General features: G+C 46.0%; 2 protein-coding genes across 2 annotated transcripts in view; both read left to right on the top strand.

The window, feature by feature from the left end:
* The first annotated feature begins 606 nt into the window (after positions 1-606).
* D2HGDH (D-2-hydroxyglutarate dehydrogenase) lies at positions 607-8,381 on the top strand. The gene is made up of 7 exons (XM_026036386.1): positions 607-1,542; positions 2,173-2,366; positions 3,072-3,240; positions 3,959-4,102; positions 4,568-4,710; positions 5,132-5,297; positions 6,398-8,381. Exons 1-7 carry the CDS (start codon positions 1,305-1,307, stop codon positions 6,655-6,657), a joined length of 1,314 nt encoding a protein of 437 aa, XP_025892171.1. The 5' UTR covers positions 607-1,304; the 3' UTR covers positions 6,658-8,381.
* Positions 8,382-14,248: 5,867 nt separating this feature from the next.
* Positions 14,249-16,279, top strand: part of GAL3ST2 (galactose-3-O-sulfotransferase 2) — a 4,551-nt gene continuing 2,520 nt past the window's right edge. The window contains exon 1 of the mRNA XM_026036367.1: positions 14,249-14,274. Coding sequence (XP_025892152.1) covers positions 14,249-14,274 — 26 coding nt within the window. The remainder of the gene's footprint in view (positions 14,275-16,279) is intronic.

Raw genomic sequence — 16,279 nt, 5'->3', positions numbered from 1 at the left:
CGGGGCCCCCCCGCGCCCGCAGCGCGTGGCGCTGACCAGCGAGCGCTACGGCGTGCGGCGCCTGCCCTTCTCGCGCGTGTCCCCCGGCGACGTGGCCTTCTTCGAGCGCCTCCTGCCCGGCCGGGTGCTCACGGGCGCCGAGGAGCTCGAGTTCTTCAACGTGGACTGGCTCCGATCGGTCCGCGGTAAGAGCGCTTGGCCCCGCGCGCCGCCCGTGGCGCCGCTGCCCGCAGCCGAGCCAGTCCCAGGCAAAATTCCTCATCCGGAGCGTCCCTTTTTTTCCCTTTCTGTGAGAAACGCCTGGTTTCCCGAAGCTTTCGCGAGGAAACAGGGTGGCCCGGCGGGGCTCTGGAATTGCCGCTCAAACGCCCTGCCAGGGAGCGGGGCCGCCTGCCCCAGGGGCCCTGTGGAGCAGGGGGTGCCCGCGGGTGGGCCCCGCAGGCCCCTTGCGCCCTGCACAGCCCCTGACCCCGCGAGCGCCGCTGCTTCACACGCAGCGTGGGCCTTAAGGGTCCCTCGCTTCCCTTGCAGGCTCCAGCAAGCTGCTGCTGAAGCCGCAGACCGCAGCAGAAGTATCGCAGGTCCTCAGGTAAAACACACTTTTTTTAAAAAAAAATCCTGGCTTTGGGGTGAACAATTACGTATTTTAACTTGTAACCATAGAAATTGTATCACTTTGAGTGGGCCTGCAGGGTGTCGTGACCACGGTTGACGTTGGCTAGTGGATTTATCACCTGTTTAACAGGAGGATGTTGGCTAAGGGAAGCACGGCAGGTGACTGCCGGGTTTTCCTGAGCACCTGCTAAAGCAGCAGTTCCCCAGAAGCTGCCAACGCTTCCCAGCGCAGGAGGGGGCTTGAACCTGTGCCGCGTATCTCCGAGGCGGGATACCCGGCAGGAGCAAAGGCCGGATTGTCACCTCTTTTACCGAAAAGAAAGACGTGAGCGAGAGGAGGAAATGAGAGAGCAATTTTAGCGTTACCTGCTCTRCTAAACTGTCACCGTGATGCACTGTGCCAGTGCTCCATGGGAGTGTTTGTACTGAAGGATTCAGGAATGCCAGAATTGGGCAGTTTGATGGCACTTTGCACTGATAGGGCAAGCRGACAGATGGAGCAGTTAAGGCAGAGATGCACATACTTTGCCACTGTGGGACAGTAAGGTCTCGAAGAGGGGCTGGGGAGGAATCTAATGTCTCAAACCTGCCAGCCCCTATTGAAAAAGTCCATTTGTGCTTCTTTATAAATAAGCACAAATATTGCGTTTTTATAAACAGTAAGCTGTGATTTTTCAGGGRGAAATTGCATGGTAGAGCTGGAAGTGTGCAAGAGTGGTGAAGCTCTTGATAGCTGTTGGAATGATCCAGAGAACTGTAATACTTTGGGAAACCTCTTCCCTTCCAGGTACTGCTACGAGCGGAACTTGGCTGTAAACCCACAGGGGGGTAACACAGGCCTCGTTGGGGGCAGCGTGCCCGTCTTTGACGAGATCATCCTCTCCACAGTTCTCATGAACCAGGTCATCAGCTTCGACGAGGTGTCTGGTAAGTACCATAGATGCTCTRGTTGTGCAGAGAAGGCCCTGGCTGCAACCCAGCCTTCCTTCTGGGAGGCAGCAGCTGCGTCGCAAGCCACATTTGGCCCCAGAGATTTGCTGAATACAGATTTCTGCTATCCATGTAGGTTGCAGAAGCTCTTGCAATCTATCTGGTAGCAAGAGGAAGTAAGAAGAAAAGAAAAATCCCTCTTGTACATTCTGTTCTTTTACAAATCCACATGAGAAGCCAGCAGATGGAGAGACARTGTTGAATGAGGCACATGATAACTTTGTGCTGACAGAGGAAGAGAGGGACGGGGAAAGTTTATAGATTGTTTGGATTTGGAAGGGGAGAAGCTGGGAGTTTTTGAGTACTTTGGTCCTTAAAGCATTGAGAGAGGGAGAAATACAGGCTGAAATATGCTTAGTCAGTGTTTTACATGTCCAGGGCTCTACATAACCAGATATTAAGTCAATGGCCAAGCTCCCGTAGAATTGAGGAAGAGCAGAACAAAGCCCTGCAGCCCTGGAAAGTTCAGGAAGAAGAGCTGCTGGTTGCAAATGCTTGTATTATCCCGATTCTTCAGGAGGCACCTTCTTTTGGAGCTTCAAGTTACACCCTAAGTTTATGTTTCAGGAATCCTCGTGTGCCAAGCTGGCTGCATCTTGGAGAACCTCAGCCAGTACGTGGAGGAGAAGGGCTTCGTTATKCCGCTTGACTTGGGAGCAAAGGGCAGCTGTCACATCGGTGGCAACGTGGCCACCAACGCCGGCGGCTTGCGGCTCTTGAGATACGGCTCTCTCCGAGGGACGGTGCTAGGGCTGGAAGTGGTAAGGCAGGGTGGCCTCACMGGTCCTGTTTGTGTCCCAACATCTCCCTGTTATCCAGTTTGCCTTGTTGTAGCCTTTGGCTCTCTGTTATACAGGCAAGACCCTCCGCAGTGTCCCACTTTTTATTGCTTAGCCCTTCCGAGGTGTGTCAGCAAGTGTCTTCATAAATAGTGTATCTTTTAGTTATACCACAGCTTCCAGCTCTGTCCTTACAAATATAAATGATATTTGGTGCTTTTCTTATTCGGACAAACGAGAAGAAGGTGGCGAGAGTTTCTAATCACAGGTTAACCTGGGCGAGGTTGCTTCCCCTATGGAGCAGSGGATCTCTGAAAAGCTCAGCTAAGCAAAAACCGCCCTATTGTCCTCTCAGTGGCTTCTCMCTCAGAATTTCAGACCTGTCAAGATGCATTTGTTAAATATTCAGCATTTAACAGCTTAGCCTGCATTTTTTTTCTTAGAAATGTGCAAGCTCCAGAGGGGGAATTTAATCCCTTTAACTTATAAGTGGTCTTTAATAATAACACATCTTAGAGATATTCAGCCTTGATTTTTAAGGGCTCAAGGTGGAGGGACTTGCTTCACTCCAGTTAACTATGTTCACTCTTTCAAAAATGCTCTTTGTTTCCTCTGAATGATGGTAGTTCGGGCTTCAGAGAACAGTTGATCTTGCTGGCTAAACTCCATGTCCTCGTTTTCTTGCAGGTGCTGGCTGATGGCTCCGTCCTGGACTGCTTGGCCTCTCTGCGCAAGGACAACACTGGCTATGATTTGAAGCAGCTTTTTATTGGATCTGAGGGCACCTTGGGAGTTATCACTGCTGTCTCCATACTTTGTCCTCAGAAACCCAAGGCTGTGAATCTGGCTTTCCTAGGTGGGCACCTTGGCCATGTGCTGGTACCCAGCAGCAAGTATGTTGGCACTATCAGGAAAACAGGAGCCAATTTGGGGCCTGTAGCAAGAGAAGAGGCCACTGTATGAGCTGCTGTTAATAATTTCATTCCTGAAATTAGAGATTGCCAAGAGAGTAGATCAAGTGATCACCAGGCAAGACCACAATGAGCAGGCAGGGCAGGGAAGTCAAGTCTACAGGTCAGAGTCTGGATCAAGGAGGTACCTGGCAGGGAATGGCTGCAGTGCAACTGCTTAAAAGCTCTCAGAGAAGCCCTGCTGAGGCTTTTTAGTAGAGTGTTTTTTTGTAAGAACTTCCACTGAGACTTCTCCATCTTTTTCCTAATTTCTAGACCTAGTCTAGACCATCACTCCARGCTCCTCTGGGTTGTCTTCTTGCCGATGCTGAGAACTGAGCATGGGACAGACATTTTAGGACAAACTTGGAGATTTTCCCTCAGCAAAAAATAATTGCTGTAAAATCCTGCCGTTCTGCTGTGATACATTCAAAACCGACGGAAGCCAAACCATCACAGGAAATGTTCCTTTAAACCCACATAAGCTAATGATTTCCATCTGTTAGAGAGGAGAAGGGTGATTCCTTAAAAAGCCTAGCAGGCTTTTTTTTAAAAAAAAAAAAAAAAAAAGGTTTTGGGGTGGTGTTTTTGTGTCCCTGAGTCTTCTTTGTGGTCTGTCTCAAGGGTGCCAGAGTTTCACTCAAGTTCTGAACACATTTACAACCTGCAGAGCCATGCTGGGAGAGATCCTGTCTGCATTTGAATTTATGGATGATAAGTGCATGGAATTGGTGGAGCAACACCTAAAACTCTCCAAGCCAGTGACAGGTACCAAAAATCATACCCTCTGTCTGGGTGAAAGGCACAGATAACGTAATTTCTGCTGTAGAAAGAAGCACTGTTTTTCAGGAAGGGTTTTATCCTGGATTTATATAAATGTCATGAGTATAGGTGCATCTCTGCCCGTATTTGTACCCAGTGTTCTGTCCGAAAGGCATTTGACAGAAGTTTTCAGAGAGATGTTTCATGTTTTCTGTACTTCTGCTAGTTCCCACCCACAAGAGGGGGTTGCTCATTTTTAAAGAGCAWTGGTGAGGCCGAGGAGAGAATTTGTATGTGACCTACACAGAAAAAGATTTTGACTCAAGCTCAACACTCTTTTAGCATCAGAAACCTGGACAGTGGAGCCCCCCACCGAATTGTGCCAAGCTTGGGAAAAGCTCTCAAGTCTGTACTAAATTCCTGTGCATTTACCACCGAGCTCTTGTTCATTTTGTTCTGCTTCACTTTCAGGGTGCCCTTTTTATGTTTTAATCGAAACTTCAGGCTCCAATTCCACCCACGATGAGGAAAAACTGAGCAACTTCCTAGAACGAGCTATGACTTCTGGTTTGGTCACTGATGGAACTGTGGCCACAGATGAAAAGAAAATAAAGGCAAGTCACCATTTCACCATACTCAGATCTGTTCGGAATGATACTCTGTTTGGATCTGTAGTTTTAGTTAGGAAGTTGGTATCTGTTTGATATTTGTTGTGAATGCCAGAAGACTGGACTCCCAGGGAATGAAGCAGTTCATTTTAAGCACTCACTTTGTTTGATAGAGGAGGCTTCTTGGGAAACTCAAAACTGGTTTGGAGAGAGCATGTGTCCATGCACAGGACATGAGTTCTTGCTCGGATACTGTCAAGTTCAGAGAGTTGGTGTAGTGCTTCCCTGTTGATGTTGCTCAACAGATGTTATTACAGTCTTTCAAGAGGCAAAGGGATATCAGCATTGATGTTACATGCCAAGAATCGTGCCTGTTTTGCTAGGAAGTACTTGTTTCATTTTATTTCTTTTGTCTTCAATTCCTCAGATGCTCTGGAGCCTGCGGGAGAGGATCACGGAGGCCCTCACTCATGAGGGTTATGTTTACAAATACGACATCTCGCTGCCCGTGGGGAAGCTGTACGACCTGGTCACTGATACCAGAGCTCGCCTGGGCCGGTGTGCCAAAAATGTGGTGGGCTACGGTCATCTGGGTAAGTGCACGTGCTTGGAAAGGAGCTCTGTTCTTCTTCCTTGCAGCCCGGGTCTACTTGCCATACAACTCCCAGCTGCTTTGGAGGTTTTTTGAGATTTCTGAGGGACAGACACTAAACAGCATTTGTTAGCTGAGAACTGTTAGAAGAGGAGAATGCTTTAGGCTCTTCGTGTTCTGGATTTCATTGCTTTCCGGCAGTATTTCATACATGTGAGGCGTGTAAGTACATGGCATAACTACCAGTCAGTCAGTAATTGAAATGGTCATTAGTATCTGTTTGCTTTATATTTCCCAGTCAAGTCTGTAGGTTACTTAATTATCCATAAATTTGATTAATGTACATAGACAGGTTTGATTAAGCACTTTCCTRTCTGAAGTGAGGAGCTGGGTTTGGAATCAATTATGTCTGAACTATTTAATGCCTAAAAGACAGTGATACAAATAATTCAATGAAAGGCTTGCACATTTTGTCAATGTGCTTTGAAGCTAATGTAGTTTYAGGTGCTTTGGGTAAATTGGACAGGTGAATTGATTGTTTAGCAGCACTTCTCTGCTARTAAAACTCTTCAGCTTAATCCTTGTGTGGTTTGTCTCCCAARTGCTCAATAACTTTGTGCTTAATCAAAGACCATTGTGCACAAGCAGCAAAAGGAGGAAGATAAAGCTCTGCTTTGTTTCTGTTGACCCTGTGCTGAAGTGCATGTAGAACATTGCACAAGTATAAAGAACTAATGCAGRGCTCTGTTAAAATTTAATGATCATTATGAAATACTGTTGGGGGATTCTTAGCATGCCATGTCAGTGCAGAAAAAAATAACAGATGCAACGCAGTTATCTGAGTTTAAAATCACAAAAGGAGGAATTTGAAAGTTACTTGAGAGCTTCCTCGAAGGATATACCAAACAAATGCAGAAACAAAGATCCTTTTTGATTTTTATGTGCACACAAGTCCGGTGGTTGTAGGACAGTTTTATGATCCTTCCACACACAGTCTGAAGCCTGTCAAAGGCCCCTTTGTTTGAGGTCATGGCTAAGCCAGTAATGAATCTCTATTGCAGACACAGGTCAGTGAGAGAAACTCTGTGTGTTTTCYTCCAGGAGATGGAAACTTGCACTTGAACATCACAGCGGATTCCTACAGCCATTCCCTGCTGGATGCCATTGAGCCATTTGTGTACGAATGGACTGCAAGATGCAATGGCAGCATCAGTGCGGAGCACGGCTTGGGGTTCAAGAAGAAGTGCTTCATTCATTATAGCAAACCCAAGGAAGCAATCTTGCTAATGCAGCGTTTCAAAGCCATGTTAGACCCCAAAGGGATTCTCAATCCCTATAAGACACTGCCTTCCAGTTCCTGAGGTCGGAGGAGATGCCGTCACATGATGACTGCATCTCTCACTCACTAACCTGCAGCACTTTGGCTACAGTCAAAGCRATCCAAAGAAGGATCAAACAAGGCACATAAAATGCTCCTTGGCTTATTTCCTTAGGGTAAGGAAACAAGTAAAAGAATGTGGTTCATCTTTTCAGGGGTGTCTGCCCTTTCAGAAAATGAGCACATTCGTGTTTTTGCTTATATGGGTTTTCTATTTCATCTGAGCACTCAAACTAAGCATACAGACTTCTTTTGAAGTCTTACCTGCTCAATCTGATAATTAGAGTTGGTTTCTACCTCCATTCAAGTAGTGGAAGAGTTCTCAAAGAGYCCTTACAACTCTCAAGCTCTACTGATCATTGTTTCTTTTCAGTTTCATTGCGACACATATTCTGCATCAAAGAGGGGAAGATGAGAGCAGGTTATAGCATGCTTGTGACCTGATGTGACGTGTTAAGTCATACACTGTGTAGCTATACATTATGTATACATAATGTGGTGTTTAGGCAGAAGAGCCAACGAGAAGCCTCACAGCTTGGAATTGATAGTTTTATTGCACCCTGCAGACGTGGGTATTAGATTTGGGACTGTAGCTGAGTTTGAAAAATAGAAGAGTAAATTCAGGGGACTCTTCCTCCTTTTMTATTCTCACCCTTCCTTTCTGCATATGGCAAAAGAGACTTACTATCAAGCAGTATTTTGGGGGACTTTGGGAGTTTTATGTTGTCCTTTTCAGTTATTACCAGCAGAATTGCAATGGGAAGTCCCTGATCATAAACGTMGAGCTACTTGCTCTCTCCTGCTCCCCGCTGTCTTTGGGAGAGGTAGGTAAGGCAAAATGGGGGCTTATGGCACATGACTGGAGCCAGAGCTGGCTAAGAGCAGCAGTATCCTGGCCACTATGTGCAGTGTTTGAGGCTTCTTTGCAGCATCTGACTTTGCTTGTGCCAAGACAGGCCTCTGAAACAGTGTTAGYGTTTGAGATGCCATGTTGTCTACTGTTGCCCTGTAAGTGCCCTACAGGGTTGTTTWTTCTTATGACTGTGAACATTACATATCAACAAACAAAAAGTTTTACAAATCTGAGTCTGCAGAGATTTGAAGAGGATTTTGCCACTGTTGTTTTGGGAGCAGAGCAGGTCAGGTCTGTCCAGCCTAATGCGTATRCGTCCTTGCAGCAGGATTCTCTGAGATCCCCCACCAGTTTAAATTTTACATATTCATCTTAGGGACAGATCTTCAGAGCTCCTGGATTCTTGTCTTTTCTCTTAAATTGTGATGACAAAAGTTGTATTGCAGCACTATTCCCTTGCTTGGGAATAGGCAAGTGATAGGAATAGAGCTTGATAACATACATCAGTAATGGGCCTTGGGAGATAATTGAGAGAACTCTTAGAGACCTGGCAGGTGCCATTCACATCATTACAGCAACGGGCAGAATCCCAAACCAGCATGAYGTGTGAACTGGCCTGCAGGGGAAGGGCTGCCCAGGCCCTACGTATATATTTGGCCATGGTAACGAATTCCCCTCCTTAACCTAAAGTGGTTAAGCACGCAGATCTTCTCTGTTTCAGGACAAACATGCTTAAACCCAACAGAGAATCAGAAGTGAGGTAGAAACTTATTGCAGCAGGAGTTCTTGATTGTTCAGGTTACTGTGGATACCTTTGAACTCTTAAGCTATGAGACCATGTTTATGCTGCCTTTCAGGAGTCCCTTTCTACAAATAAAGATCTCTTCACATTTTGAAGCCTCATAACGTTGTTTTGTAGAGCTGTAATGAAGGTGAGTTTTGATTGCATGTTTAAAAAAGTAACAATGACACACAAGACTTAAAGCCAGGCTTTCATTTTCAGTGSTCTGTAACAATTGATTTTCATTTGTTATATCTTGACTGTAAGGAATTACATGCTAATCAAACCCAAAACTTCATCCGATGTGACTCTTCTAGTGACTTAGARACCATAAAGCAGAAATCTCATTTTGCTGAAATTCTATGCCCATTTGGGTTTCTTTTCCCTTGGAGATGTGGGTGAAGTCCTGCAATGCTCTGCCTAACATATTCTTCAGGGCCCTATATTGAGAAGCAAAGATCTTGGGCAGGCTACAGTACCTTTTGGCTTCGTTTGCTCTTCTTTTGATCCCAGGGACAGTGTCGCTGTCCCACAATCCAAGTTGATGCTCCCCTCACCCCGTCCAAGGATTTTGCCTGTCTGATAACAAGTAGCAATCTACTCTTTCTGGCTATCCAAGATTTGCTTTCACACAGCGATCTGTCCRCTTTACCTGGGAAGTCTCCAGCTCTCTCAAGAGGTGTTTATGTGTAAATCTGTCACTAGTGAAATGCACACGTGATCTTGGATGAAGGCTGAAACTCAAGTCTCTCCTATCCCAGATGAGAACCCCAATCATCACGGCTTTCCCCTGGACCAGGTTCAGCAGAACTGGGGGAAAGTGTTTCTGTCAGACTCTGCAGTGTGGTTCCTTCTGAGAGGATGAGAGATGGAGTTTGGATCCATCCTCAGCCGAGGAARGGTTTAATAGAACATCTCCTTCTCAAGCAGCATGCTGGTGATTGCCCCCTTGAGAATAGCATTTCCTCTTCCCATTCGCTCCTGAAAGAGAGCAGTCTCCTTTCCTTGTCTCTGGTGGGCTCTGAGGGTGACTAAGTAGATAAGTTCCTTGCAGGGGATGTAAGGGAGGACCCTRAAGAGGTGGAAAGAAGGAATCCAGGTCACTCGAAGGTAAAAGTGGAGGCCATGATGGACTTTAGTTGCCTGTTGGCTGGGAAGCAGCTGAGTTTGCAGCTTTAATCTTCAGCACCTCAGTTCCACTTCTGAGGGCTCCTTGTATCCATGCCCAAGTGACTAGAGATGCTGGATGGTGTGAGGCACCAAGAAAGGAGCTACTGGGATTCTTTTCAGGTCCAGGATTATTCATGCTGAGTTCAAGAGAAATACTCCATCATGTATGGGAGTTTATTGGAGACAAGTGATTCTACCCCTATAATAGATGTTACACAACACCAGACAGTCTGCAAACTACAACTATAACGAGGCTAAAACTCTTAACACAACTGAAAATATATCAAAGTCCTGTGGTCAAGTCACAGATGCGCAATACAATGACTGTTCCTCCCCTTTCCTTGTCCTTACGTGGTCTCACCAAAACGGTGCAGGGACAATTTCCTATTCTCCCTGGCAGTTGGCACCAGGGCCACCCCTGCTGATGGGCAGGTTGTAGGGTCTTCAGGCCAGCTGAGTCCACACAGGAGGTGAGGGGCTTGATTTCTTTTATGCTTTCTGCACGTAGTTCATTATCCAAATCAAACACTGCCAGCCAATGACCACAGTCGACAACAGTGTGCCAAACAAGAGATAATCCAGTGCTCAGTGATAACAATGCACTTATTGACATAGATAGCAGTGTGCCTGTTGCACTGCGGGTCTGAGAAGTCTTGGTTGGTTCAGCAGTCATGGGGTGCATAGGAGAGCGCACCACTAGGCTACAGCAACTSCACAGGGTGTTGCCTCCGCCTGTGGTACCCTCAGGTTCTTTAGAGAAACACCCCAAACGCTTCTTCTACAGGCAGCACCATCCTGCTGAGCAGGTACCTCTAATGGCCAGGCCAGCACAAATCTTACATATGAGTCTCTTAAGGCTCYGGCCAGAGTGCTGAGGGCCMCTTTTTTTCTTTTWTCCCTCTTTTTTTCTTCAGCTAAAGAAACACAGTTTAGACATGTGGTATGTCCTGTTGACGTTCAAGATAATCATGTGGATATTCTGCTTCTATTTCCCCTTGATTGTTGGCTCTGATTTATTGGTAATGCCAATCAGAAGAGGCATTTTCTCACTCAGTGTGTGCCGATGAAACATCAGGGACAGAGGAGAAGAACTTGACCAATACTTAATGAGAAGAGCAGTAGCACTGATGAGACCTCTACCCTGCCACCTGCAGCCACCAGCTCTTCCTCATTTGTTGTGATGCCGAACACGAACACCTTGCCTCTCATACTACTGCAGAAGACAATGAAGCCTCATTTCCTCTTGATTACAGTGAGAGCCACCAGCATTAAAAAACACTTGGAGCAAGCGACAAGAGTGTAGAGGAATGAAGTGCTACTGTATTGACATGCCAGTCCTCTGCTTTCTCCTATTTTCTGAAGGCATATCCAGTCATGARTGGTAGTGCTGTGCATGCTGACAATACGTTTCCAATATTGTGACGGACTTTTTTTGCAAAAATAGCAAAATTGTCATTTAGAAAATAACCATTCTGGGACTTCTGGAGGAGCCTAGAGAGCTAGGAGTCCAGTCATGTATGGATTATGGTCTGGGTGCCTACTATCCTTCACTGTGAAAGACAAAGCAAAGGATGGATAGCCTAGCCCAAGCCAGCTGGCAGGTTGTGYCCTGCTTAGGGATGTCCCCTCCAGGCTGTGGGCATCAGTCCTGTCCAACACCCACGCAGGTACAGGTATGTCGGCTGGGAAAGACCCTTCCCTACAGCACTGCCTTGCAACTCCCTCTCTGCTGTGCATTTGGGAATTCAGGAATGGAAAACCTGCTTGTCTGGTGTTCAGCAGATTCTTTATTTGCAGAACACGAATGAGGAAAAGTGGGTTCACTCCAGCAAGGTTGTGAGAGAGAGGACAAAGAAGCTCATGTTGTAGGAAAGTAATGTATCTGAAGTCACTGCGAAGTCTAATGGAAGGCAGGGGTTGATTTTATTTTCAAAGAAAACTGGTTTTGCTTCTGCTTGTTCTTTCATAGATTTTTTTTCATGCCCTCACACACACATACCCAAAAGCACGTGTCACATGTCATGTGTAGTCACATAGTCTGGCCAAGGTCAACCAAAAGCAATATGTAGGATAAAGGTTATTTGAATAGGTCTTTCATACCCCTTAAGGTTAATTATTGGCACAATCCTTTTACATAACATCTTGTTTTCTTCTTGCTCCCTGATTCTTGGCACTATCTTAGTTTTCTCTGTCAAAGTATCTATTCTTTTTTGGCTACTATTAACTCCYTTTTGAGATTATGAGAAAGCAGGCTTGCACAGTTAGGTGTAGCCTTATTGCTTCCTGCTCTTATCAGTATGCCCATCTTCYGTTAATGAATCATCCTTGCTGTGGTCCTATAAAACCTCAGGTCTTCAGGTCATGATGTAAACCATTCATTCTTCAATGTTTACCAGTGCTATTACTGTCAGTCAAATCCCTGGTTACCAAATCAGGCCATTGTTTAACCCAGACCCTATTGTTTCACCTAGTACTTTCACATACACACACACACACACACACACATTTCCATTCAGACCTCACTCCATCTTGACTAAGTCACTTTGACATGCAGTCGCCAAAGCTTTAGGTTTGTGTTATGAAACTCTGCGGCCCAGAAGCAATCTATGTGGGGCCTTGCTCATTAGCCTCGTCTCCAAATGGCAGAAACATGAAGCCAAATCCTCCTTTCATTGCCGAGGAGCCCCCAGGAGAGCCATCCTCCTGAAGCCATGCCCTCCTGCTCAGTCCAGCCACCTTCTGAGCTCATCTCACCCACCAATTGCCTCAACCATATCTCTCTCCCCTGGTAGCAGCTTCTCCCTACCAGCTTCTACTCAGTTATTTCTCCTGGGCCTGCCTTTCGATTTTTCCTCCTCAGGTCCCTGCCTTTTCCTTTCTGATAGGGGTTCCTTAGCCTTCTTAACCTTCCTTTCTCCTCTCATGCCACCAGGCGCCATCTTTGTGTCTTCCTATAACTGAGGGCTAAATTGGACTGTGCTGCTCTTCAGAGTAACCCTCAAGATGGATCTCGAAGCAGGGGTTTTATGGCACAGCGAGGAAGCACTTGAAATCCCTCTCTCCAGGTAGGCCTGGGCATTGGGGCCATCCCACCCCAGCTAACTGGGCCAGCTCTTCCCCACATCTAGCCTTGAAGGAAGCAAGCTCAGAAGGGAGCCGAGTAGGCCTGCACAGCGCCGCATTTTTCTGGATAGCCAGACCTGAATGGGTACGTCAGCTCTTACCCAACACCCTGGGGAAGAGCAATGAATCAACTTAAAAATGTAAAACATGTCTTTTTTTTTTTTTTTTTTTTTTTTTAATGTTCACTGACTCTGCCAGCTTCGGAACAAAGAAATAGCATGGCTGACGTGTATAACTTATCAGGAGCAACAACTCTATTAAACATGATACCCTTCCACTAGACTGGGAGCAACCCTGGAAATTCTTCTTAAAGCAACGCTTTGGGTCACCTTGTACGAAGAGGTTTAGGGAAAGCAGCMTTGCGCCTTGCTAAATGCCAGACCTTATCAAGCTCTGAAGCTGGGGCAAGGAAATTGTTGGTAGAAAATGAGGGAAATGTGGTATACCTGGGCACTCTTAATGACGTAGGGCAAGGCTACCTGAATGCCCAGGACTACATTGGTGAAGCTGGTTGGCACGCTACCAGCGTACAAGGACTTGTGAGGTTGCGGCAGAAGTGAAGGAAAGGGACCATATCTGACAGGGCTGCGTGACAGCAGGATAGGCATAAATGACCAAAAGTATCTGTTTAATGTCATATGCCAGCCTGTGAGACATGAGTAAGCTTTTTATTACCTCAATGTCTTGCAGAGATCCCTCCGTGCCAGGAGAAGCAGTAGGTGAGCAGAAGAACTGCAATAGCAGGAGGCATCACAAGACTCGTTCTTGGCAGCATGTGTCCTGGAGCTTCTCCAGTGGGTTCTGCCTTCGTACCCTTAGACCCAGTTTGTGAAGGGCTGGTGGACTGGAGCCTTGGTGGAAGCTCAGACTTCAGTGTAAGGCACTTTATAGTGGGCATTAACAACACCAGAGATGTTGTATGGTCATTTGAGCATAGACATAAAAAACAAAAAAACATAAAATGGAGCGATAAACAATAAGACAACACTCACCTGGCTTGAGGGCAGTTTTCCCACCAGCACAGCAAAGTATCTGAGTTCTCCATTTCCTATTACAAGAGCTGGGTTTTAACTGGGAAATTGAGTGTTTTGAAGCCTAAATACCTTGTGACTTGGCATTTCTGAGCTAGTGATGCTTCTTAAAAAGAAGACGAATTCCCAGCRTGTGAATTCCTGCCTTGCCACCATGTTGTCTGATCAAGAGCTAGTCCCAAATCACCAAGCAATAATTGGAGGTCCAGTGCAGTAGGCACTGGCCGCAGCACCAAGCAGAACGAGAGGACAACTGAGAACACTCCTTGTTCGTGTGCTTGTGTGTCCTCCTGTACAGCTTTATGAAGCATGCGGGCTCTCAAGAGAAGGAGACTTTCCTGCCAAGGGTCCCTGCTATGTATCTGTTTCCCCAAAAACCCGCTGCAAAACCCGCCTCCTAAGAAAGATCTGTTTATGGTTTAGTGACTTCTACGCAACGCCAGGGAACACATGGCCACTCCCTTTGCGGTTACCTGGTCTTGATGTTTATAGAGGATATGGGGTGCTAGACACAGGCTTACCTGCGCACAAAGAGCCGAAGAAGCCCATAAAGGGAAGAAGTATCGGAGCTGTTTTGCAAAGGGGACGTTTTTCCAGCTTACAGCAGCAGAACAGCATGAAAAGCTTTGGGTGCGTTTCAAGGTAAGGACACGGGGTGCAAGGTTTAAAACGAGTTTGTAGCAAGATCACATTTCGATGGGTGAGATAATCTGTGTGTGTGATTAATAACCTATGGAATTAGATGCAGTTTGCTCCAGGGTAGAGATTAACTTCACCACGAATGTTTCTTGCTTTCTTGCAGGTCTTTTAATTTGAAAGAACTGTGTTATAACCATGCAGATCTCCTCAGAGGTCTCTTGATTGTCAGTTTAATCTAAATAAACCAAAATCTTGTCCTAAACCTTAAAGCAGCATAGGATGTTTATCACCTGAGCTTTTCAGTGCCATCCAGTGTTAGGTTTCCTTGGAGTTTTGTCCTCATTTGCTTCCTTCCTGGAAGATGTCGCAGTTTCGATCAGAGAGAAGAGCTGGACCTCTGGTGACAGCTGTGGTGAGAGCAGCTGTGACAGTTTTTAGGTTTCTGAGAAGAATTTGTCTTTATAAGGTCAGGTCAGAGGCAATCTTGAAGGAGCAGTCTCACTCTGCGTGCAGTAGGATCATCTTGCTGATTCCATTCTCATTTTACCTCTTAAACCTTCTCTGAAGAAACCTGCATGGAGCAAAAATCCACAGCAAATGAAAGCAGGCAAGAATTATAAAGCAGCTAGTGGCTCAGTGGCAAAGGGTGCTGTGAATGGGGTCCCCTGCCCTCAGTTACAGSAGGAGTCACGTATTCCACGTGAGTAACTTCCTCGCTGCGCTATGAAGAAAATATTGCAGATGAATTCTGCCTCTCTGCATTCCCACTGATATGCCTGCCAGCTATAAAATCCACCTATTTGTGGCTTTAACTGTTCATAGTGTTTAATCAGGCAGCATATGGAAAATGAGGTGTGTCCTCTGTGATGCTTGGTATTTGCATCTGCAACATCATGTATTAGGACAGGAGGCAACAGGCAAAAACTGAAGCACAAGATGATTCAGCTGAGTATGAATAAAAGCTTCTTTACTGTGAGGGTGACAGAGCACTGGGAGAGGCTGCCCAGAGAGGTTGTGGAGTCTCCTCTTCTGGAGACAGGCAAAAACCTGCCTGGACACTATCCTGTGCACTGTGTTATAGGTGACCATGCTTGTGCAGCGGGGTTGGACTGCGTGATTTCCAGAGGTCTCTTCCAATCTCAACTGTTCTGTGATTCCGTGCTTAAAATAATCTAGAGAAAATAGAGCAGATGAGCTCTTAGGTGACTGAGATGTGCCTTTCTGCACTAAAGGGGTAGTGTGCATTTTCTGGACTAAAAGATGGAATTATTTTAGCCCAAAATGTTGTCTCTTTACCCAACAAATGACTCCTTTTTAAAAATGACTTGGTTGGACATTTGCAGGCCGGTGACATCAGTATGTGTGTTGCAGAAGGAATGGTCTTGTAGATTAATATTCGCTTTTGCAGAACTGTGCCAAGATGGCAACTGCAGACCAGAGGGTGAAACCCAATGTGCAAGTTGGGAAGGCATGTGGAAGGCTTATACATTCACATATATTCATATATTTGATTGAAGAATCTGATAAAAGTTGCAAAATTGACCTTTATTAAAAAATCCAGCAGTCAAATGCCTCTGTATTCCACACTGTCACTTTCAGGTCTTTCATAGTCCGGAACACCCCGTTTTTTGCTGTGGGTCCGTGATGGGAAGCTTCCTTATGACAGGCCACCTTCCAGAAAGAAGATTCAGTTTTGTCTTTTAAGCACTCATTGCTTGTACATGTTGTCCAAATTTTGCTACTCATTTCCCTACCTGACTCTCAGGCTTCCTACCAGTAGTCATCGGCTGAGGCTGAGGAGGAGGAGGACATGTTGTTGAGAAAGGTGTGATTAGCCTGTTGTCCATTTTGTTGAATTTTCTGACTTTTGTTTTCATTAAAAATCTCATTTTGATATTCCCTTTAGCTCTCCGTCTCGTGGAGGCATTATTCAAGCTAGGTTTCTCACAACTCTGGAGCCATTGATCTTCCCTCCAAATGGCTAGACCATAGGAGGAGCTGGGATCTC

Source organism: Nothoprocta perdicaria, unplaced genomic scaffold (assembly GCF_003342845.1).
Source record: "Nothoprocta perdicaria isolate Ctin4 unplaced genomic scaffold, notPer1 scaffold_177, whole genome shotgun sequence".
Lineage (NCBI taxonomy): Eukaryota > Metazoa > Chordata > Aves > Tinamiformes > Tinamidae > Nothoprocta > Nothoprocta perdicaria.
The sequence above is the reverse complement of the archived record's forward strand: the minus strand, read 5'-3'. Positions and strand labels throughout refer to the sequence as shown.